The 25,205-nt window shown below is 39.6% G+C and overlaps 1 protein-coding gene across 2 annotated transcripts; it reads right to left on the bottom strand.

Moving 5' to 3' along the window:
* Window positions 1-726: 726 nt before the first annotated feature.
* On the bottom strand, window positions 727-23,647 carry LOC115209771 (NF-kappa-B-activating protein). Of its 2 annotated transcripts, none has more exons than XM_029778284.2 (10): window positions 23,584-23,647; window positions 17,372-18,361; window positions 15,513-15,593; window positions 14,166-14,240; window positions 10,423-10,526; window positions 8,624-8,726; window positions 6,778-6,875; window positions 4,015-4,099; window positions 2,878-3,027; window positions 727-974 (listed from the first exon to the last, which is right to left on the bottom strand). In XM_029778284.2, exons 2-10 carry the CDS (start codon window positions 18,310-18,312, stop codon window positions 806-808), a joined length of 1,806 nt encoding a protein of 601 aa, XP_029634144.1. In that variant the 5' UTR covers window positions 18,313-18,361; window positions 23,584-23,647; the 3' UTR covers window positions 727-805. The 2 variants fall into 2 exon arrangements, with proteins under 2 accessions (XP_029634144.1, XP_036356952.1); XM_036501059.1 differs by lacking the exon at window positions 727-974 and adding an exon at window positions 8,121-8,122.
* Window positions 23,648-25,205: the final 1,558 nt, after the last annotated feature.

A 25,205-nucleotide genomic window follows, 5' to 3' on the forward strand; every position in this document is an offset into this window, starting at 1 on the left:
CGCTCATATGGTGCTTTTTACATGTCACTGGCACAGGTGCCAGTCAGGCAGTACTGGCATCGGCCACGATAATGATTTCACTTGACCCAACAGGTCTTCTCCAGCATAGTAAATTGTCTGATGATTAAAGGGTATTCTTAAATGGGCCGGTTATGTGACACAGGCATAGGCCACAGTTACGGTCTCACTTGACTTGCCAAGTCTTCTCAAGCACTGCCCTATCTCCAAAGGAATTCATAGCAGCTTGAATAACTCAGCTCTGAAAACATTGTTGTTTGTTCATCATCCTTAAATAAAGGGACCTTTTCAGCAGGATAGGCTACTCAACCTGAAGAAAATTACAACTAGGCCCCCACCTGCAAGGCTCTGTGCTGTTTATCTTGGGGTCGATGTAATCAACTTATCCCATCCCTGAAATTTCAGGGATGTGCCTATAGTAGAAAGGGTTGTTGTTGTTAAGGCAGCAAGCTGGCAGAATCGTTAGCATGCTGGATGAAATACTTGGAGGTATTTTACCCGTTCTGAGTTCAAATTCCACCGAGGTCGACTTTACCTTTCATTCTTTCGGTGTCGATAAAAAAAATACCAGTTAAACATCTGGGGTGTCTGGTGTTCCCTTATCAGTTGGGTAGTCATGAAGAGTGTAGTGGGCTTTGTATATTTTTACCTCAGCATCACTTTGATGGCATGCACTGCTCTCTCAGTCAATAATAATAATAATAATAATGATGATGATAATAATGTGAATTTTATTGGTGTTATATATGAGTGGGTGTTATAAATTATACATATTGACATTTCTGCTTTATTGCTTTTCTTGAATTTTCTTGTGCACCATTTCTCGAAACTGTGACAAAATCTTCGTCTCACGCTTTGTTCGTTCTTCGTGGTTGAATTTTGCCAAAGCTCGTTTTTCATCGGCACTGTAAATTTGGTTTTCTTTCCTCAATCTGACCGCTTCCATTCTCCGATGCCTAAATAAGAAAGATAAATGAGAATACTGAACAAAATTTGATAAAAAGAGAAAAAAAGCATTTGAGAAGCTATATGTGTAGTAACAATACAGACTTTTAATCCTTTAATACCGATTTTCAATTTTGATACAAGACCAATAATTTCAGGGGTGGGAGTAAGTTGATAACATTGACCCCAGTGTTCAACTGGTATTTATTTTATCGACACCGAAAGGATGAAAGGTGGAATTTGAACTCAGAACATAGTAACGAGTTAAATACCTCTAAGTATTTCGTCCAGCATGCTAACGATTCTGCCAGCTTGCTGCCTTCACAATAATACTAATAATGATAATAATAATAATCCTATCTACTATAGGCACATGGCCTGAAATTTCAGGGGAGGGGATAAGTTGATTACATCGACCCCAATACTCAACTGGTACTTATTTCATCAACCGTGAAAGGATTAAAGGCCAAGTTGACCTCGGTGAAATTTGAGCTTAGAACATGCAGATGGACAAAATGTCGCTAAGCATTTTAACCAGGGTGCTAACGAATCTGCCAAAAATTGTTTAAAGCAAAACAGGCTTTATGGATTTTTGAGTTAAAGATGTAGTCTCTCTTTCCTTCTTTCAAAGTTTCCAAATATGAAGAAAATGGCAGATGCTAGTGACTTTAGCCCATTAGCATGTCATTCACCTTCATAATAATAATAATAATGAAATTATTGTATACAGTGCTCAGGTGCACCACAACTTGTCAAAAGAGTGTATAAAGTATATGCAGTAATGTACAAATGTCTGGGGAGTGGACAGTGTATGAGTCAGATATATGCTTGCGTATGGAGGGGAGAAAATCAGGTGTAGTGTTGGCGAATCTCAGGAAGCATGGAAGTTTTGAAGGATGCAGTGCTCCGACAACTAACAACTGATGCCAGCAATTTGTTACATGTTTCAGCAACTCTTAGCGTGAAAAAATGTTTCCAAAAGTCGTGGGAGCTGTGCTGATTTCTGACTTTGTAAACATGTCCACAGGTGTTAGACAGATGGAGTTTGAAAAGGTGCTCAGAGTTATTGTTTGTAAGATGGTTAATAATTTTATGGATGTCTGCCAAGTCAGCTGCCAGACATCAGAGTTTCAATATATCCATGCCCAGGGAAGTAAGGCGTTCAGAATATGGCAAATGCCTGATGCAGGGTATTCTCTTGGTTGCACGTCGCTGAACGGTTTCCAGATGATTAATATCCTGGGCAAAATAGAGGTTCCAGACTAGTGATGCAAATTCCAGGTGAGGTCGTACCATAGCTGTATAAAGCCGCAGATAGATAGCCGGAGAGTGGCTCACAAAGCTCATGTGCTTTAGGAACTGTTTTTGAAATTATCAGAAGAATTTTTTGTATAAGAAAATAAATAGTTAAACATGTTCCATACTAGTTTAATTTTTAAATTATTTCAAGAGGAAATAAATGTTGTGTAAAATGTTCATACATAAAATCCAAATATAAATTTGTTTTTTAATTAAATGGCGCCTGTAGCAAGAGAAAGTCATTAAAAAAAATGCTTTTACACACAAAAATGTTGAACACTGCTGCTTTAAGAAGCTGGAACTACCAACTACATACTGCAGCATTTGAACCTACCCAAGGACACACCACAGTAATTCCCATCTAACCTATACCAGCAAAAACAAAATAACTTTTAAATAAATTAACGATCCTAACTTAAAACTATATGCCGGCCATTATCGTGCGATGCTAATCAAGGGAGGTAACTCTGATTGACTTTGTGTGACTGCCTGATAGAGTTTCCTTCTAAACGTTAATATTTGAACGAAAAATTGCATCTTATATTCCATCAAATATGGTATGTCAAAAATACAGTAAGGGTAGATGGAAAGTAAGATATTAGTTGAAATACTAACCGACTACCACTCATTACATAACCAACTTCTTCAAATGACTGGATTTCGTCGCTGGTCAGTCCTATTTCACCACGACGTGGGATACGTTTGCCTTCGGCAATGTATGCAGCCATAGCTGCACCTTCTCCTGGTAACAGAGCTTTACCATAACTGAAATACAGAAATATAGATAATAAATTACATGGAAATATGAAAAAAAAGCATAGATAATAAGTTATCTAGAACAATAACAAATATAGAAGTATGGATAAATTATTCAGAACTAAATAAATTCAAAAATATATCATCATTATCATTTTAAGGCTCACTACTTCATGTTTGCATGGGTTGGACTGAGTTTATTGAGGCAGGTTTTCTATATAGCTGGATGCCCTTCTTGCCATCAACCCTCACTCGTTTCGAAGCAAGGTAATATTTCTTCAAGGCCAGACAAGTTTAAGAAGAATATTAGAAATGAATGACACTGCTTGTACGACAGTGATGCTCATTTACAACAAACAGGCAATATTAACGCAAGGAGACACAAACACAAACAAATGCAACATATATGCACATAGGTGGAGGAGTGGCTGCGTGGTAAGTAGCTTGCTTACCAATCACATGGTCTCGCATTCAGTCCCACTGCGTGGCACCTTGGGCAAGTATCTTCTACAATAGCCTCAGGCCAACCAAAGCCTTTTAAGTGGATTTGGAAGATGGAAACTGAAAGAAGCCCGTCGTATATATGTATATATATGTATGTGTATATATGTTTGCATGTCCGTGTTTGTCCCCACAACATCACTTGACAACCGATGCTGGTGTGTTTATGTCCCCGTAACTTAGTGGTTCAGCAAAACCGACTGATAGAATAAGTACTAGGCTAACAAAGAATAAGTCCTGGGTCGATTTGCTCAACTAAAGGCGGTGCTCCAGCATGGCAGCAGTCAAATGACTGAAACAAGTAAATGAATAAAAGAAAAGAATACACATATACATGTAATGGGCTTCTTTCAGTTTCCATCAAGTAAATCCACTCACAAGGCTTTGGTCAACTTGGGACAATATTAGAAGCCACTCACCCAAGGTACCACGCACCTATTACATTAACAGAAAAAAAGGAGAATCACCAATCAATTAGTTCCAGTTTTTACTTACTTAATTTTCCCTTGCAGCTCTGTTTGAATGACAAACGGGGAAGGCCCCACAGTTTCTTCTGCTGATTCACTTTCACTTCCTTCTTCTGAAAGATAAAAATGACAAAGAATAAATGAAATTTCCTCCTTTTAGTAAGCAATGACATGTAAAACATTTTACTTATCCTGCTCCTGTAGGTATCTTTTAGAATAAGATGGGGAGCTGGCAGAAACGTTAGCACGCTGGGCGAAATGCCGAGCAGTATTTCGTCTGCCGCTACGTTCTGAGTTCAAATTCCACTGAGGTCGACTTTGCCTTTCATTCTTTTGGAGTCGATTAAATAAGTACCAGTTACACACTGGGGTCGATATAATCAACTTAATCCGTTTGTCTGTCCTTGTTTGTCCTCTCCGTGTTTAGCCCCTTGTGGGTAGTAAAGAAATAGGTATTTCGTCTGCTGCTACGTTCTGAGTCCAAATTCTGTCAAGGTTGACTTTGCCTTTCAGCCTTTCGGGGTTGATAAATTAAGTACCAGTTACGCACTGGGGTCGATGTAATCGACTTAATCCCTTTGTCTGTCCTTGTTTGTCCCCTCTATGTTTAGCCCCTTGTGGGCAATAAGGAAATAAGAATAACCTACTCTATTACAAGCATTTGGGACCAGCTCCCTACCCTGAGGACAACCAACTGGATATGTTCGTGCACTGCTTCTTATTGCAGCAGCCCATGATTTGTGGTCTCTCCCTCATCTCAGAGGTATTACAAGAAAAAGCCACAGAAGAACAGCCAAGTCTTCACTACACCACACCACATACAACAGTCTCAGATAATCTTTTCTACTTTGGGCATAAGGCCTGAAATTTTGTGGGAGGGGGCCAGTCGATTAGATCGACTCCAGTACACAACTGGTATTTAATTTATCAACCCCGAAAATGATGAAAGGCAAAGTCGACTGCAGAGGAATTTGAACTGAGAACGTAGCAGCAGATGAAATACCACTAAAAACATTTCTACCGGCTTGCTGCCTTACAACAGTCTTAGATAATGCTAGATACATTAGACAATGTGGTCTGTGACAGACAAAAAGGCAGGGTGGTCACAACTGGAATGCTTTTAGTCATACCTGCCTGCTCCACACCTGTGAGCTCTATTAACCTACCCCACTTCACCCTAAAACTTCCACACTACAGATAATCCTCCCTTCCCTTTGGAACTTTCTTTCATTTATCAACCAGGACATTTGATAGTATACACCGAGATGAACTATGTCTGAAAAGAAGATGGAATGGTCATGGTTGGAACACTTTCCATAATAAATTTGGTGAACCAAGGCTAATCTGAACAGTAGGAACTAATATTTTGGCCCCTGACACACGGGCCTTTGTCTGTTAGGGTTGATACTGTATCTGTACATGGGTCTTCTTTTATCTTCTTTCTTATGTCTCAGTCATTGGAGAGCAGCCAAGCTGAGGCGCCACCTGGAAGAGATTTAATTAAATAAATTGATCCCAGTAATTAATTTTCTAAGTCTGGTATTTATTCTATTGGTCTTTTGCTGAACCTCTAAATTACGAGGACATAAACAAACCAACACTGGTTGGTGGGGTGGACACACACACACACATACATATGTATGCACATATATGCATATATACAGACATGCATATGTATGTTGTTTTGTTGTTGTTTGTTCCTTCTCGAGCCAAGCCTGGCTCATAAGGGCCAGTTTCCCTGGTTTCCTTGGTGTATAGGTTCCCCACCTGGTATTTTTCTTATTGACTACAGATAAAATGAAAAGTTGACCATAAGATTTGAACTCAGAACACAGAGTCAGAACAAATGGTGCAAGGTATCTTATGTAACACTTTGATGACTGCTAGTTCCCTTATCTTTTGATTGTCTAGGTATGAATAGATGCTCCTGTTTTTTTTTTTTCTCTCTTTTCTACATATTTTAGTCAGAGAAGGAAGAGCAGTGCCCATGGCCCTTTCTAGGGTATTTTGTGACTGCTAAAACAAAGAGAGGAAGTATCCTCAGACAGGAACCCTTGCAACACACTGGACTCCATTAAAGACATCCAAGGGCCATGGGGTGGTGTTAAATGAAGCAATGGTTTAACTCTGCCATCCAAGAAGAGAACAGTCTCCCTGATTGGGCTTCCATACAATTTCTGCCTACCAAATTTCATTTATATTTCTAGGCTATGGTAGAAGACACTTGCCCAACAATGTCATACATAGGAATTGAACTGAAAACCATGGAATTAGAAAGTGAACTTCTAAACACACAGCTATTAGCTTCACACAGTTTGGTACAAGGGCAAAATTTTGGGCAAGGTGATAAGCTATTTGCATCAACCCCAGTGTTCAACTGGTACTTATTTCATCAACCCCAAAAGGATGAACAGCAAAGTCGCCCCCAGTGGCATTTGAACTCAGAACGTAAAGTTGGACGAAATGCTGCTAAGCACTTTTCCCAGCGCAGTAACAATTATGCTAGCTCACTACCTTATGTTTGTATTGATACTGACTTCAAATTTTGGCACAAGGCCAGCAATTTTGGGGTTGGAGTTAAGTCGATTACATTGACTCCAGTGCTCAGCCGGGTGCTTATTTTATCAAAATGCTGCTAAGCATTATTACCAGGGTGGATTCTGTCTTTATTGCTTGCATTGATATTGACATTAAAATGCAATGCAAACAGACAAGTGAAAAGACCAACAAATAAAGAAATTGATAAAGGAAAAATAAATTTAAGGAAGACAATTCCTCTGTTTTTACTTACTTCCCTTCTCCACCCACACACCTTCTTCATCACCATCGCCATCATCATCATCATCGTCATCATCAGGAAGCTCATCTTTCTTACTTTTCTTTTTTTTTCTAAGTTAAATAAAACATTTATGATTTAATTATAAAAACATATAACAATGGAGAAGAGAGGAATCCTCCTGGCCAAGAGAGACAAGCACTATCACAAAACGGACTTCCAGTCTCTGCCTACCAAATCTACTCACAAGGCTTCAGTTGGCCCAGGGCTATAGTAGAAGATGCTTGCCCAAGGTGCCATGCAGTTGAAGGGAGCAAAAAAACAGATCCAACAAGGCTTCAACTGAAACAATGGGAAAGCTTCTATATAGGTGCAAGAGTGGCTGTGTGGTAAGTAGCTTGCTTGCCAACTACATGTTTCCAGGTTCAGTCCCACTGCATCGCACCTTGGGTAAGTGTCTTCTACTATAGCCTCAGGCCGACCAAAACCTTGTGAGTGGATTTGGTAGACGGAAACTGAAAGAAGCCCATCATATATATGTATATATGTATGTGTGTGTGTGTATATGTTTGTGTGTCTCCCCCAACATCGCTTGACAACCGATGCTGGTGTGCCCGTAACATAGCGGTTTGGCAAAAGAGACCGATAGAATAAGTACTAGGCTTACAAAAAACAAGTCCTGGGGTCGATTTGCTCGACTAAAGGTGGTGCTCCAGCATGGCCAAAGTCAAATGACTGAAACAAGCAAAAGGGTATGGTTATTCAACCCTTTATTTTTTTATTTGTTATGCTCCGATCTAACCGAAGCGGCTGTGCCAATGGCCCTAGCAGATCACCTTCTCCAACACCAACAAGACTAATGCATTTCTTTTATTTTTTTATCTTTACCCTTCACTGTCACACTCCATACCTTGTACTGTCACTCTAAGTATACCAGTTATACTATACACACCCTACCCTGCTAAGCTACTCCACACTATCACAAGGGCTAAGCTGTCAAACCACATACCTTACACTATCATCATCATCATCGTTTAACATCCGCTTTCCATGCTAGCATGTGTTGGACGATTTGACTGAGGTCTGGCGAGCCAGATGGCTGCACCAGACTCCAATTTGATCTGGCAGAGTTTCTACGGCTGGATGCCCTTCCTAATGCCAACCACTCCGAGTGTGTAGTGGGTGCTTTTACGTGCCAGTCAGGCGGTACTGGTAGCAGCCACGCTCAAATGATGCTTTTTATGTGCCACCTGCACAGGAGCCAGTCCAGTAGCACTGACAACAACCTCGCTCAAATGTTTTTTCACGTGCCACCAGCACAAGTGCCAGTAAGGCAACGTAGGTATCATACTACATACTCCTCACTGTTATACTATACACACCCGACACTATCACACTGTACCTTGCAATCATACTACACACCCCACACTCTTACACTACATACCAGTGTCATATGACGTATCTCATATCATTACACTGTACCCCACACGACCACACTATATTCACCCACACTGTTACACAAAATATCCCATACTCAACATCATTACATCATACTGCATACTCTCATACTACATACATCACATTGCCACACTGTATCCAACACAACCACACTACATACCCCATACTATCACACTGTACCCCACAACATAGTGACACTACATCTCCACATAGTCACCCTACATACTTCCCACAGCCATACTGTACCTCATACTATTAAACTGAACCCCACCCTGTCAGATTGTGCCCTTTACTATTATTCTGTACCCCACTACATACTGTCACATGGTACCTTCTTCTGTCACACAATATAAACCCCCCATACTGTAGCACTAGTTTATTCATCAGAAAATTTCCTGCTTACTTTTTACTTTTGTGAGACTTTTTCTTATCTTCTTTCTTCTTCTTTTTCTTCTTCTTCTCCTTTTTCTTCTCCTTGTCCTTCTTCTTTCCTTTCTTCTTGTTCTCTACAGGAAAAAACATTAATTTCTATAACAAACACAATACCAGTATATATGGGCAGGGAAGAGAAAGGTATCAGGGCAGCGTTTCAGGTGCATGAGAGATAGTCTGACAAACTGCAAAAAAAAAAAAAATTCAAAGAACCAAATGGGGCCTTGTGACAGAAAGATACTACTGCTGGTGGGCATGAAAAAAGACCCCACTACACTCTGTAAAGTGGTTGGCATTAGGAAGGGCATCCAGCCATAGAAAGCATGACAAAGCCGACACTGGAGCTTGATGTAGTTCTGTGGCTTGCTGGATGCTGTCAAATCATCCAACCCATGCCAGCATGGAAAACAGATGTCAAATGATGATGAAGAAGAAGAAGAATAGAATTTTTAGAAAATTGTGTTCTGAATCCATCATCATCATTTAACGTTCATTTTCCCTGGTGGCAGGGGTTGGACAGTTTGACAGGAGCTGGCAGGCCAGAGGGCTACACCAGGTTCCGGTCATCTGTTTTGGCATGGCTTCTACAGCTGGGTACAAAGTGTCATGGGTGCTTTTCACACAGCACCAGCACTGTGTTTAATCCAGATATTCACTGTACCCTGTATAGTTTTTGTATTTTGAAAAAAGTGGTTTCTTGCTGCTTATGATCTTTTGTCATTCTTTTTTCCCTTTATGACCCCTAATATCAGCTTTCACTTCTTTCAATAGCTTCATCTTCAATAGACTTGTTTCCCTTGGGTCACCATTACTCACTGCTTTTTCTAACGATCAGCAGCCTTATGCATCACATCTGTACCATCATATTATGAGACATCTACAAAAACAGCACCCACTTCCATTCTGGTTTATGAAATGTCTACAAACCCAAAAGATGGCTCACAACACCCCTTCCATCCCAGATGTGGCATCTATAAACCTCAAATTGGAACATTTGCATAAAAAAGTAAAACATTAGCTGTTCTTTTAAAATGGCAAATTCATCAACTAACCTATCAATTAGAAAAAGATTAATTTCTTTAAAATGGATTATCTCGTTTACAACCTGCTTGTGTGCCTCCTATATGGCAAAATTTCCTACTGCAGATTTTCCGACAAAAATGTTTACAGTGAATTTTCTGGACATGGCCACTTCCATCCTGCAGTATTATGAGACACCTGCTGACCCCAAGATGGAACACAATAAGGTGGTGAGCTGGCAGAAACATTAGCACGCCAGGCGAAATGCATAGCAGTATCTTGTCTGCCGTTACATTCTGAGTTTAAATTCCACTGAGGTCAACTTTGCCTTTCATCCTTTCAGGAGTTGATAAATTAAGTACCAGTTACGCACTGGGGTCAATGTAATCGACTTAATCACTTTGTCTGTCCTTGTTTAGCCCCTTGTGGGCAATAAAGAAATAAGATGGAACACAGCATCACTTTCATCCAGCAATACTACAAGACATCACATCTACAAATTCTTATGTGACTGTCTCAGTCATCATCATCATCATCATCATTTAGCGTCCGTTTTCCATGCTAGCATGGGTTGGACGGTTCAACTGGGGTCTGGGGAGCCCGAAGGCTGCACCAGGCCAGTCAGATCTGGCAGTGTTTCTACAGCTGGATGCCCTTCCTAATGCCAACCACTCCGAGAGTGTAGTGGGTGATTTTAGTGGATATTCTAATGAGAAAAAAATAACATCTGAGAAAAAAAAAAGCTCTTACTTTTTGTAGTTGAACTGCTATCGTCACTACTGCTACTACTGTCTTCAGAATCATTAACATTTCTTTTCATCTTGGAGGGTGAGCTATCATCACTGTCTTCAGAACTGTCAACAGAAATACATGAAACATTCTCATAAAACAATGTCAAAATTTCCAGAAGATTAATAATAAAAAAAAAAAGGAAAAAAAATAAAATATTCATTTTTTTTTTTTACATCCATTTTCTGCACTGTTTGGGGTTAGATGGGTAAATCTTGCAAATTTCAACAAATACAACTACTGAAGCAAATACTTTAGATATTATTATGTGGCAAAGTTTGTTTTAAAACCACATGGTTCTAGGTTCAATCCCATGACACAGCACATTATGCAAGTTTTTTTAATTACTTAATGTATTTAATGTTAAAAAAATTTAATTATAAATACATAAGTGGTGAGGAAAAGACAATGCAGGGAAAAACATCGCTGACATGGCCGATGACAGTACTGCCTGATTGGCACTCATGCCAGTGGAACATTAAAAGCACATCTGAGCGTGGGGTGCAACCAGCCCACTTATGAGTACCCCTCATTCATTGGACAATAAACTTTGCTTGCAAAGACCTATTGAGGCAAGTGAAATCAAATAAAAATCGCTGATGTGGCCGATGACAGTACCACCTGATTGGCACTCATGCCAGTGGAACGGTAGAAGCACATCTGAGCGTGATCGTTGCCAGGGCCATGGATTGGCTCCTGTGCCGGTGGCATGTAAAAAGCATCATTCATGCGTGATTGTTGTCAGCGCTGCCTTACTGGCACATGTGCCGGTGGCAAGTGAAAAACAACATTCAAGCGTAGTCGTTGCCAGTGCCGCCGGACTGGCTCCCATGCAGGTAGCATATAAAAATCACTTTTGAGGGTGGTCACTGCCAGAACCGCCTGACTGGCCCTCGTGCTGGTGGCACGTAAAAGCACCCACTACACTCTCAGAGTGGTTGGCATTAAGAAGGGCAACCGGCTGTAGAAACTCTGTCAGATCAGATTTGAGCCTGGTGCAACCTCCTGGCTCACCAGTCGTCAGTCAAATCGTCCAACCCATGCCAGCATGAAAAGCGGACGTTAAACGACGACTACACACACACACACACAATGGGCTTCTTTCAGCAGTTTCTGTCAACGATATCCACTCTTAACACTTTACAACACATTTTGTTGGATGGGGGGGGGGGGGCTACAATAGAAGTACAGAGTGGGACTGAAATGGAAACCATATGGTTGAGAAGCCAACCTTTTTAACTACATATACTTGCTAGGATCTTTTCGCTTTGACCGGCAGATTTTTAAAATAATTTCTTTGTAACTAAAAAATTTTAAGCTTCGTATACTGGTAGAATGTGTTTATAAAACATCTTTTTCTCTTGGCTTTCTTGAGAAAATTCTGTAGTTTGTAAGCTATTTGTTCTTTAATTTCTTGCATTTCGGCAATTTCAACCAATCAATGACGTCTATTGAGGTGAATTCAATTTCTGCCGTAATGTGTCAACAACAATTATTTGCGGTGTCATATCAGTTTGTCACTGTTATTTATGACATATTTCATATCAGTTACGTTCGTATGAATAAAAGATTATCGTTATTAAACTTTTATTAATAAACACATATTCTAAGTTCACAACATATGCAGTTTTAATTTTCCTCTCTGTTGCACAGATACACATATTACATATTATATATTCGTTTAAGAAACAGATTGGGTTTGTTTACATTTCTGAAGAAAAAAAGATACCCTTCCCCCCACCCCTAACCCTAACCTAAACCCTAACCCTCGGTCAAAGCGAAAAGATCCACTTGCTATGATCATGTACAAGGTACGATATAAAATAAAATAAACAGAGTTATCTGCCCTGAGCAAGGGACGCAACCCAATGTCTTCGTGTCTACTCCCGGAAATATAGCACTGTATAACATGAATAGAGGTAATCTACAGCCGTTCAATAAAACACGAAACAAAATAAGGTTTTGAGTGCAGTAAGAAGTAAATTCCAACATTTTGGCAAGAAAAATATTGTTTTCGAGGTTTTCTTCTCAGGTTAAAAATAATTAACGACAGAGGAATTTAATTCATTGCCCAGCTAAACAGTACGACTTGATCCTTTGAGTTTTCAATCTGTGGACTTCTTTCAGATTTGACTTCCACTCTGAGAATAAAAGTAATAACATGGAGATCCGCAACTTACTACAACAATCTATGAGTTATCATTTTTCCACCTTCCCTATGTAAGAAAATGTGATATCAGGAACCAAGACAAATTTGTTTTTTGTCAAAAATCGATGCAGGGCTGACCTGCTTGTAACATGAATATGCTTCTCATTGCAACACAAACTTCAAACCGAGTGAATATTTCATTGTTGAGGTCTTTGCCTCTAGTTATTGCATGCCTATCATCATCATCGTTTAACGTCCGCTTTCCATGCTAGCATAGGTTGGACGGTTTGACTGTGGGCTGGAGAACCAGATGGCTGCACCAGGCTCCAGTCTTGATCTGGCAGAGTTTCTACAGCTGGATGCCCTTCCTAACGCCAACCACTCCGAGAGTGTAGTGGGTGCTTTTACGTGCCACTGGCACTGGGGCCAGTCAGGCGGTACTGGCAACGATCTCGCTCAAATTTTTTTTTTATACATACCAACGGCACAGGTGCCAGTAAGGCGATGCTGGTAACGATCCCGCTCGAATGGTGCCTCCTACATGCCACCGGCACGGAAGCCAGTTAGCCGCTCTGGCAACGATCACGCTCAGATGGTATTTTTAGCACCCTACTAGCACAGGGCACAAGTGCCAGTAAGGCGAAGCTGGTAAAGAAGGATATCAACATGTTTAGTCTGCTTTGCATGATTGCAACCATGCCATCATCTCATTCACCAAAGTACAAGAGCCAAGTAAGTATGAACATGATTGCTTGACATACTAGAAATAGCAACTGAATCACTCTCAAATCATACACTTTCAGTATTAAAAAAAAAAGGATATACTGATTAATGTGGTTCAAGGTACACTATATTTTAGGAAAGAAGGGATGGTTATGCCTCGAATAAATAATCATATATCTATGCCCATGTTCATCAGGGAAGCCCTTTTTTAAAAAAAAATTCTTCATTAAACAGAATGATTTAATTCTAAGAGAGGATTTATAGGTTATGTTAGCAGTAGGTGACACTGGGATGGCATGTAAAAAGTATCCTTCGAACTTTGGGCCTCATGGTTACAATGACAAGTGACAGAGGCCTTTGGCAATATACTATGCTTAAGAAGATCTGTCAAGCCAAGTGAGAGCGTAGTTGTGGCCAATGCTGGTGTTTCGTAGGTGGCACCTGTACTGGTGGCACATAAAAAGCACTCACTACACTCTTGGAGTGATTGGTGTTAGGAAGGGCATCCAGCTGTAGAAACCATGCCAGATCAGATTGGGACCTGGTGCAGCTCACCAGCTTACTAGTTTTCAGTCAAACTGTCCAACCCATACCAGCATAGAAAACAGACATTAAATGACGATGATGGATGGAATGACTGGTCTGTGTTGTCTATGATGGATAGTATGACTGACCACAGCACTGTCTATGATACATGATATGACTGATCATAGCATTGTTTATGATCAATAGTATATGAAGGAAGGCTTTGTGAGTGAGAAGAATCAAGCGTTCCAACTGCACAAGTTTACCTTGTTAGGATGAAGACATAAAAGAAATATGAAATACTTACTTATATTTAGGAGGAGTAGTTCCCCAAACTTCGGGAGCACCTAATTCTCCAATGCGTTCCCTTTCGTAACGGCGCCTAGAAACAGAAAGAAATTTTGTAGTTTAACAGCTTGTACAAGGAAGGACAAGGTGATGGTGTTAAACAAGTTCCAATTAATTCTTCCAAAGAAGAACAGCTACAGCCCAACAGACAAGATTTCATATAATCTACGTCTACTTATTTCATGGACAAAGTATTAGGTCAACCTAGGACAACTGTAATAAAAGGTGTAGTGCAGTGAGAGTGAACTCAGAATCATGTAATTGTGAAGTTACACAGTATATAGGTGCAGGAGTGGTAAGTAGCTTACTTACCAGCCACAGGATTCTGGGTTCAGTCCCACTGCATGGTACCTTTTTATTTTATTTTTTCTATATGAAAAGGGGAATCTTTCCCAAAATATTATCAGATTATTATAAAACCAGGAGTGGCTGTGTGATAAGTAGCTTGCTTATGAACCACATGGTTCCGGGTTCAGTCCCACTGCATGGCACCTTGGGCAAGTGTCTTCTACTATAGCCTCAAGCCGACCAAAGCCTTGTGAGTGGATTTGGGTCCCCGTAACTTAGCGGTTTGTCAAAAGTGACCGATAGAATAAGTACGAGGTTTACAAAGAATAAGTCCTGGGGTCGATTTGCTCGACTAAAGGCAGTGCTCCAGCATGGTCACAGTCAAATGACTGAAACAAGTAAAAGAGTAAAAGCATGTATCCATGTTGAAAAAGACATCATTTCTACAGTGTACATAGCCCCACCACTTCCTTCTAAAATTCATCTATAGGCTGATTGAGTTGTGTTTAAGAGAGGATTTGCAACTTTTCAGAAGGTGGTGGTGAGACCAAGTTTTGAACAGAAACCACAGATGATGGTTTAGAGGAGAAAGAAGTGATTCACAGATGGCGAGTTGCTTTTGTTTTTAGATTTTGACATATTTCTTGAGTGTGGATGCTCACCTGGATAGGATAGAGGCCAGTCAGCTATGTGTGTACAGTAGAGACCAACCAGCAATGTGGACAAGATAACTGGTAACCAGCTATGTGTATGGCATTGTGGTCAACTAGCCAAATAGATAAAGTAAAAAGACCCTGTAGACTGTCAAGAACGACTTCCTACTCCAAACAGCAGCGATTCTGTTGATAGGTCAAGTCCCCATAGTGGAAACACTGTCCAGGCATAGCTTTAACTCTCATCCTCAAAACAATGAAAACCAGGCATAACAATAACAGTGTGCATCACTCTACATCTGTCTGTAAATGGGTGTGATAATTCATTACAACACTGGAAGCAAAATGTACACAATATTTTATACCTTTCAAACATTTCTGGGGCTGGCCCTGGACGATTTCTCTGAGATGTTCCAGAATCATTCTGCCAAGACCAAGAATTCCCACTGTAAACAATAAAAGAAAGAGAAAAAAAATTTATGTTTATCTGTTTAATATAATACTTCATTGCCAACAGTAATAGTAATCATTAATAGTGATCTTGAAAATTAATTTCAACATGTTATGGGGTAAATGTATGAATAGTTTGAAGTGGATTTTCTACAGTTAGACGCCTGTCCTGTCAACAATCCTTACTTGCTTCCGAGCAAGATAATGTTTACCCCTGGCTGGATATGCTTTCATAGAAAATTGGAAATGAAGGTCACAGCTTGTATGTTGGTAATGCTTGTTTGCAACTATCACATGATGTCAAAGCAAAGAGACACAAACATATACACACATACGTGTGTGTGTGAGTGTGTATGTGTGTATTGGCTCAGGCATGACTATAGACACAAGAATGGCTGAGGCTCAATCCCATTGTGTGGCACCTTTGGCAAGTGTTGTCTACTATACCTTGGAATTAACCAAAGTCTTGTGAGTGGATGTTTGGTAGACAGAAACTAAAAGGTGGCGAGCTGGCAGAAACGTTAGCACACCGGGCAAAATGCTTAGTGGTATTTCATCTGCTGTAACGTTCTGAGTTCAAATCCCGCCATGGTCGACTTTGCTTTTCATTCTTTCGGGGTCGATAAATTAAGCACCAGCTACGCGCTGGGGTTGATATAATCGACTTAATCCCTTTGTCTGTCCCCTCTATGTTTAGCCTCTTGTGGGCAATAAAGAAATGAAAAAACTAAAAGAAGTTTGTCATGTACATTTGTATGTATTCATGTGTGTGTGTGTATGGATGCAATTATGTATACATGTGTCGTGTGTGTCTGTATATCTGGTGAAGTAGATGTAGTGACACCATTGTCATTTTCCTCGTCAACCACCCACTGGCCTTGTACCTTTGAAGAAATGTAGGATAAGAAATCTGAGCAACCAACTGTAAAACAATGCTTCTTTAATATATTCATCTAACCCATACTGGTATGGAAAAAATACAAATGTAAAAAAAAAAAAGACGCATCACCATTATTTATTCTAGCATTAGCATAAATAGTAAAATACAAGTTTAATCAAACAAATGACAAAAATATAATTATGAGCAAGATTAAATAACAAAGGACTGCAATGAAAGCAAAACACTCATCTAGCATAGAAAATGAATGGAGGAGACTGCTGCTGATTTGTTTGTTTGTTTGTTGAGCGAAGTGGTCTTTGTCCCAGTGGGAGAAGTCTGAAACGTGATCCTTTGCTATTCGTAATACCCGCAGAAGAGAAAGCAGGTCAACCCCCGACACCGAGAGCATCAACAGATGGATGAATGCGCATCCAGGCTCAGCGGTTGCGTAGGAAGTCGGGGACAAGAAACAGGAAGAAAGAGTGAGAGAAAGTTGGAGCAAAAGAGTACAACAGGGGTCATCACCATCCCCTGCCGGAGCCTCGTGGAGCTTTAGGTGTTTTCGCTCAATAAACACACACAACGCCCAGTCTGGGAATCGAAACCGCGATCCTCTGACCGCGAGTCCGCTGCCCAAACCATTGGGCCATCGCGCCTCCACTAGACTGCTGCTGATGATGATGATGAGGCATCCAAGCATCGTATACGATATCCATAGCCAAATTTTTTCAGCCATCGGAGTAACTTGGGACTTATGAAAGGAAAGCTTTACTTTACTCAGAATGTATGACACAGGGGCTAACTAAAAGTCTGAAAACAAGCTTGGACATTTAGGACAAATCCCCTACAAATGCTTTGGACAAGCAACGGTTTAAAAGGAACATTTAACATTACCTTGTACGTGGTGATGATGACCTGTGTGAAGAATTATCCGTATTCTTGCTAGAGTCCTGATGTTTTGAAGTAAAATTATTAAAACCTGAAGAACGGTCAGGAGGAATCTTAAATGTCCCTCTTTCCTCATTTTCAAATCTGTTATTTCTGAAATTGTTCTGGTTCCCTTTCCCATCATTATGTCGATCAGGACTTCTGGAATCTGATTTTTTGTAATCTTTTCTGTAACTGTCCCTTTCTCGGCGAGGAGATGCTGACCGAGAACTCTGCTTTCGGTTAAATGGTGACTTACTATTTCTTCTAGATTGAAAACTACGCTGCTGCTGCTGATGAGGCTGACGACGGGAGTTGGGAGATCTCGTTTGTTTTGAATCTGGGGAAGGTGAACGTGATCTTCTTCTGTATGGCGAGCGGGATCGTCTTCTGTAAGATAAATTATTCCTGTGAAAAGACTGTTGGCTTGGAGGTGATCGCCTTCTTTGCGAAGTGTGAAATGTTGACGTCCTTCTTCTATCAGGGGACCTCGACGGTGACCGTCGTTTTGAAGGAGATGTCCTTTTCTTGAAAGGTGAACGAGACCTGTTTCTATGAGACGAGTAAGATCGATGTGAATCTCGGTCTTCAGGAGACCGCTTTCGATTAACCGTTAGTTGCTGCTTTCCATAATCAGGAGAGAATTTTTTATCAGCATGACGCCCCTTTCCAGATGATGAAGATCGAGAACGGGATCTAGAAAAATGTCCATTACTTTTCAGAGATTTGGAGTTCAAGTCAGACCCTCTTGATGATGGGCTTGAATTAGATGAATAACTGGATTCAGAACTAGAGTCAGAGCTAGAATTCTGGTGCTGATTATTGTTCCTGACTTCTGGGTTGTGTTTCCTTTTCGTTAATGTCTGAGATTCTCCATCTGAACTGGAGCATGAAGAACTTCTAGCCATTATGGAACTAAGAATATTTTCCAAATGGAATTACATATTCTTTTAGTGTCTGAAAAGATATAGAAAAGCATGTAGTAATAAAGGTGGGATAATGGCCAAAATTATATAAACAATGTTTGAAAATATACTGAAAAGCTTTGAAATGAAGTCATATTTTTTTAGTTATTTGATCAGTCTACACAGACATGGTTGCATGGTTAAGATGCTTTCTTTACAACTATGTGGTTTCAAGATCATTCCCGCTGCATAGCACCTTGGGCATGTATCTTCTACATTAGCTGAGGACTGACCAATGCATTGTGATGGATTTGGTAGATGGAAAATGAGTGGAAGCCCATATGTGTGTGCGTGTGTCATTTGTCAGTCCTGCCACTCGAAAACCTGTGCTGATTTGTTTACATCCCCATAAATTAGTGGTTCAGCAAAAGAGGCTGATAGATTAAAGTACCAGACTTAAAAAGAAGTCCTGGGATCAATTTGTTCAACTAAAACCCTTCAAGCTGGTGCCTGAAATAAAGAAAACATGAAATAAGAAAATACATCATCATCGTTTAATGTCTGCTTTCCATGGGTTGGACGATTTTGAGTGAGGGCTGGCGAACCAGATGGCTGCACCAGGCTCCAATCTTGATCTGACAGAGTTTCTACAGCTGGATGCCCTTCCTAGGAAAATACAGTCATGAATAAAATCACGAATGATAAGTGATTGCTCATACAAGTCAAGTAATCCTATATGCACTAGCTCAACCCACTAGAAATAGTAACCAACAACTCCTCAATTCACAAAATGCAATCTTAAAAAAAAAGAAAGGGCATATTTCCCAACAAAGACAGAATGGTCAAGGTTGGGATGATCATAGGTCTGTTCGATCAGGGTTGATCTAAGGATGACCAACCATCTACAATAGGACCAATTTGGAATCCCAAGTTAGTTGTTGACCACAGGAAAGGGGCTAAATGGTCACCTTATTTGTATTGAAAACTGAGGTGAAAAATAAGTGTTTTTATGTGGTCACACAACCCGCAAGAAGTAGCAACTAAATCTCTCTCTCAGATCACTCTTATCTCATTCTTGACTATACTTCTAATGAATAAACTGCCAATGTGTTCTTATTAATTTTCAATATAATGAAGGGTTTAATAAAATATCTCTAACCTTGTATATATTAGATCATCATCATCGTTTAACGTCCGCTTTCCATGCTAGCATGGGTTGGACGATTTTGACTGAGGGCTGGCGAACCAGAGGGCTACACCAGGCCCCAATCTTGATTTGGCAGGGTTTCTACAGCTGGATGCCCTTCCTAATGCCAACTACTCCGAGAGTGTAGTGGGTGCTTTTTATGTGCCACCGGCACTGGGACCGGTTAGGCGGTACTGGTAATGACCTCGCTCGAATCTTTTTACACATGCCACTGGCACAGGTGCCAGTAAGGCAATGCTGGTAACGATCACGCTCGAATAGTGCCCTTTTACGTGCCACCGGCATGGAAGCCAGTTGGCTGCTCTGGCAACGATCACGCTCGGATAGTGCTCTTGGCACCCTACTAGCACGGGTAAGTGCTATGTTATACTGACTGACTGAAATATGTCACAATACTGGCACTTCGCTGGTTATGATGACAAGGGTTCCAGTTGATCTGATCAACAGAACAGCCTGCTTGTGAAATTAATGTGCAAGTGGCTGAGAATTTCACAAACATGTGTACCGTTAACATAGTTCTCAGGGAGATTCAGCATGACAAAGAGTGTGACAAGGGTGGCCTTTTGAAATACAGGTACAACTCATTTTTGCCAGCTGAAGGGACTGGAGCAATGTGAAATAAAGGGTCTTGCTCAAGCACACAACCCGTTGCCATGAATTGAACTTACGATCTTATGATTGTTAGCTGAATACCCTAACCGCCAAGGCACATGCCTTCACTTGTCACAATAACATTCATGTTAAAGTGAAATTTTGATCAAGATTCTAATTTATATAAACTCTTTCAAACAGGCAGGTTGTTATTAATTTTTTTTTAATGTCAAGTCACTATGAAGAATGTAGTCTTAGATATAAATAAAATAGGATGGTTATAACTGGAATGCAGATGATCATAGGTCTGTCCGCTCAATCAGTGTTGACCTGGGTTAAACAACAATATAGTAGTCAGCAGACACATTGCTCAAAGGTATTCCCTAAAATCTATTCAACAATTATTTCCTCCAAAACCTCTTCCACCTTCGGTTTTTCATAGACTGAAGTCAATTAGAAGTTAATATCTCCAACAGCTAATGCATGCGTATTAATTATAATAAAATAATAGTAAGATATTTTGGTGGAAGAGTCACATCATGGCAATTCTTAACTTTTTGCCACAGGGTAGGGTGTGAGTCAGATAATAACAATAGTCATCATCATCTTTTCACATCCATCTCTCATGCTGGCATGGATTGGGTGGTTTGACAAGATCTGATGGATCCAAGAATTGTATCACGCTCCAATGTCTGGTTTACATGGTTTTGATATATTTTTGGAGGTGCATGGGAAGTTAGGTTATATCAATGGTTATTTCTGAAGGGCTGAGTCAGATCATAGAAATAGTCAAAAAAGGGGAGCTAGCCAACTATAGCTGTAGTCATTGTGAGATGGGTCATCAGGTCATGGTAATAAAGCGAAACATTTGGAGTGGACCTAGTAAGGTCAGAACAATAGTTGTTGGTAGGGGTGGTAAAGGTGGTCAGTTCATAGTAATATCCATTTGGAGAGGTGAGAGAGTCCAGTCACAAGCAATGTCTTTTGGGGTAGTACAGTCATAGCAATGTTATTTTTGGACGGCAAACTTAGAAATGAGGGAAAAAAGTTTATTGATTTTAATTTAGCCCTTATACCATTTCCCTAATGTCAGGCCAACTCTGATTGCAGTATAGAATGATCAAAGCTGTTCAAACTTATGATCAAGGTCTGTGTAACGGTAATAACTGGCAATATACGAGGGAATGCTGAAAAGTTCCTGGCTTTGAGCAAAAGAAAGTACAGGAGGGTCTGTTAATTATGATTGTATCCAACGTATTCCCCTCTCAGATTCACACATTTATTGCAACAGTACTTCAGTTTTTCTAAGCCCTGTAAAAATAAAATTGGAAGGTTAGGCCTCCAACCCCGCCTTTTGCAACGAGGAACTTTTCAGCAGCCCCTTGTATATCGTATCATCCTAAATAACATAATTGTGTGGCACTTTGAGCAAGTGTCTTCTACTATAGCCCTAGGCTGTGAATGGATTTAGTAGATGGAAACTGAAAGAAGCCCATCATTATGTCTCCTTGTCTTGATAATTGTATGAGTGCCACTGTCATACAGTGTCATTCATTTCCAATATTCTGCGAAAACATGCCCGGCCATTGGGAAATATTACCTTGCTTGGAAACAGAGAGTCTGCTTCAATAAACTCCATCTGACATAGAAAAGTGGACATTATGATGATGATGATAACCAGGTTGACATACAGAACTGTTTTTACTAAGTTTGTATCACTGGACTGCGTGGCCAATTCGAAGACACTTGCCCAAGGTGCCACGTCATGGGATCAAACCCGGAAGCAAGCGGTTGCGAAGCGAATTTCTTAACCGTACAACTATACCAACTTGTATTAAAATTCTTTAAGTTTGAAGACAAAAGAAATTACTAGCTTTTTTTAATGGTGGAGTTTTAACGCAGTCATTTGATCTGCTAAAAAAATAAGAGCAAAATTGGCGAAGTTTCGTATGTCGTAGATCAGATTTCCGTCGATTTCCGTAAAAAATTTTTATTTTTTTACATAAGTAATGAGAGCGAAAGAGACTAAGAGGAAGCGATTTTACGACGAGAAGGTTTCACTTTGAAGTCGGCCTGTGTGCGTTTGATGGGGTGTGGGAGACAGACAGTATGTTGTGTAAGTGAAGTGCTTCTGTTAGTGTGTGCGAAGAGACAGAGAGAGTAATGTGTGAAAGAGAGAGATAACTGATTTTTTACTCGGTGTATGTGTATATGTATGTCTGCATGTATGTGTGTGTGTATGTATCTATGTATGTGTGTATGTGTATGTATGTATGTGTGTATGTATGTATGGTCGATTCAGTGTAATTTTTTACTCGGTGTATGTGTATATGTATGTCTGCATGTATGTGTGTGTGTGTATGTATCTATGTGTGTGTGTGTGTGTGTAAGTATGTGTGTGTGTATGTATGTATGTGTGTGTGTATGTATCTATGTATGTGTGTGTGTATGTATGTATGTATGTACTCGGTGTATGTGTATATGTATGTCTGTCTCTTCACACACACTAACAGAAGCACTTCACTTACACAACATACTGTCTGTCTCCCACACCCCATCAAACACACACAGGCCGATTTCAAAGTGAAACCTTCTCGTCGTAAAATCGCTTCCTCTTAGTCTCTTTCGCTCTCATTACTTATGTAAAAAAATAAAAGTTTTTTACGGAAATCGACGGAAATCTGTGCTACTACAACCGAAACTATGCCGCAAAATTTCCTTCAAATCGCACCCTAGTGTATTTTATAAAACGAGCAACGCGGTACTACTAGCGAACAGTGGTCCTGGTGCGCGCGCACGCGCAGTCGCGCAAGCTAGTCGTAAGTAGTCGATCCTACAACGACTGCCTAGTAAAGTAAATAAAACACAAAAACACAAAGTAAATAATTTTTTAAACAAAGTAAATAACACAAAAACACAAAGTAAGGATCGATTAGTCATGACTAGCTAGCGCGAATACGCGTACCTGGACCACTGTTCTTAAGTAGTACAGGGGAAATGTATTATTCAACTGTTTTTATAACATTTGTATTCGGGAAGCTTTCCAGTAAAGTAATTAAACTACAAGAGACCCACACACACCTACAATTGCAATATCTGCTACAACAATTAACCAAGTCTCACTGAGAATACACCATCGTTTTTAAAAAAGTAGGACACATTAGTTAATTCTCGATGTGCTACGCTCTGAAAGAAAAATTACGGGAAAGTTATGGATGGAGTAAACTTCATTTACACGTTTATCGAATCAATATCTGACATGAGGCTGAAACCAAACTAATAAACATGATGCAACATCCATTGAACTTCCGTGTTATTTTAACTAAACACAGACTTTACGCAGCTGTCGTGAAAGATCTCTTCATACTATGTAAATAAGAGCATAGAAATAATATATAAAATATTTCTTTCCATATATATATATATTTGTATGTATATATTTGTAACAACAAGCGATACAAGCAAAGAAAGCTTACCATAGAAATTAGCTGACTTCTTAAACTAGTTATGTTTTCTGAGCCGCGCATACGGAAAGCTAATGAAACTTAAATTTACATTTATTTATTAAGTATTGGTTTTATTTTATTTTTAATTCAAATTGTATTTTTTATTCTATTCTTGTTTATTAATACATCCGTCGGGTTCTTGTAATTGTCAGTCTTCTTTATTTTTGCATTTTTGTTGTTACTTAAGTTTCATACGAAAGTTTCCTTTCAGTACAAATTTGTAATGATCAAAACAATTTTTCATGTGAGGTGATTGACCTGATAGATTATTGTTAACTTTATTTTATATTCATTTAGTTTGAAAACATAAAACAGTGTCTCTCATTGTCTTGGAGGGTAAAATAACTGAGTTACAATCATTAAATGTTCTATGTGCATGTAATAAATATTAAATGATTATATATATAAATATATATATTACAAAGTAAGATAGGGGCTATGGGTGTAACCCACTATAGGATAGCATTTATCCAATATACTATTGGTAAAGTACCCAGATTCTTAATACATCAATGTTTTTAATTGCAATATAATTAACTCATTTATTGTATTAAATGGGTGAAGGTAAAGAAATATTTTTACCCTAAATTTATAATACAAATAATGAACAAACTAAATTTGTTTCTCCATTTTCTTATTTGTATTATATATATATATATATATATATATATATATATATACTCTTAATTTTTCAGTTATTTGACTGGCCATGCTGGAGCAACACCTTTAGTCGAGCAAATCGACACCAGGACTTATTCTTTGTAAGCCTTGTACTTATTCTATTGGTCTCTTTTGCCGAATCACTAATTTTCGGGGACGTAAACACACCAGCATCGGTTGTCAAGCGATGTTGGGGGGACAAATACAGACACACAAACATACACACACACACACACATATATATATACATATATACAACGGGCTTCTTTCAGTTTCCATCTACCAAATCCACTCACAAGGCTATAGTAGAAAACACTTGCCCAAGGTGCCATGCAGTGGGACTGAACCCAGAACCATGTGGTTGGTAAGCAAGCTACTTTACTTCTTTTAAATTGCCATAAAGGCATAACATAGAGGGGACACTACGAAACATGTGGGGACATATAACAATTAAAAATATGTAAAGATAAGATATGATACTGTGAGTGACATGACAACGAACATGAGAAAATAAATTAATGTTATGATAACATGCATGATATCTGAAAATGAAGATATGAAGAGTGTGCTACTCACCCCATACTGAGTAACACCACTTGCTGCCTTTGAGTCCTAATTCGTCTTTAGTCTCTGGTCTAGTCCTTCTATTTCCACTCTCGCTATCACTCAATGACAACATTCTTTCGTAACCTTTTTCACTGGAGGACGGGTCTTAATTCTGTGGTGTCTGCTCTTTTCTCTTTTTCTTTTTTTCTTGTGGGGAAAAGGAGTGGGTGGGTCTGGTGTTTGTATAGGGTGGGTGGGATGGAGTTGGGCTGGGGTACCACATCACACTCAGTGTTCTTTCTTTTCTTCCTCTTCTTCCTTCTACTCTCTGTTACTATCCATTCTTCCTCCTTTCATCCGTCTTTCTTTTCTTCCTCATTTTTCTC

The sequence above is a fragment of the Octopus sinensis genome, linkage group LG3 (assembly GCF_006345805.1).
Source record: "Octopus sinensis linkage group LG3, ASM634580v1, whole genome shotgun sequence".
In the NCBI taxonomy this organism is placed as follows: Eukaryota; Metazoa; Mollusca; class Cephalopoda; order Octopoda; family Octopodidae; genus Octopus; species Octopus sinensis.

Coding starts and splice junctions, on each gene's coding strand:
- LOC115209771 (XM_029778284.2), bottom strand. CDS start 18,312: ATGGCTAGAAGTTCTTCATGCTCCAGTTCAGATGGAGAATCTCAGACA. Junction 10,527..14,165: donor ACTACTCCTCCTAAATATAA/GTAAGTATTTCA, acceptor TTCTGTTGACAG/TTCTGAAGACAGTGATGATA. Junction 4,100..6,777: donor TGTGTGGGTGGAGAAGGGAA/GTAAGTAAAAAC, acceptor TTTATCTTTCAG/AAGAAGGAAGTGAAAGTGAA.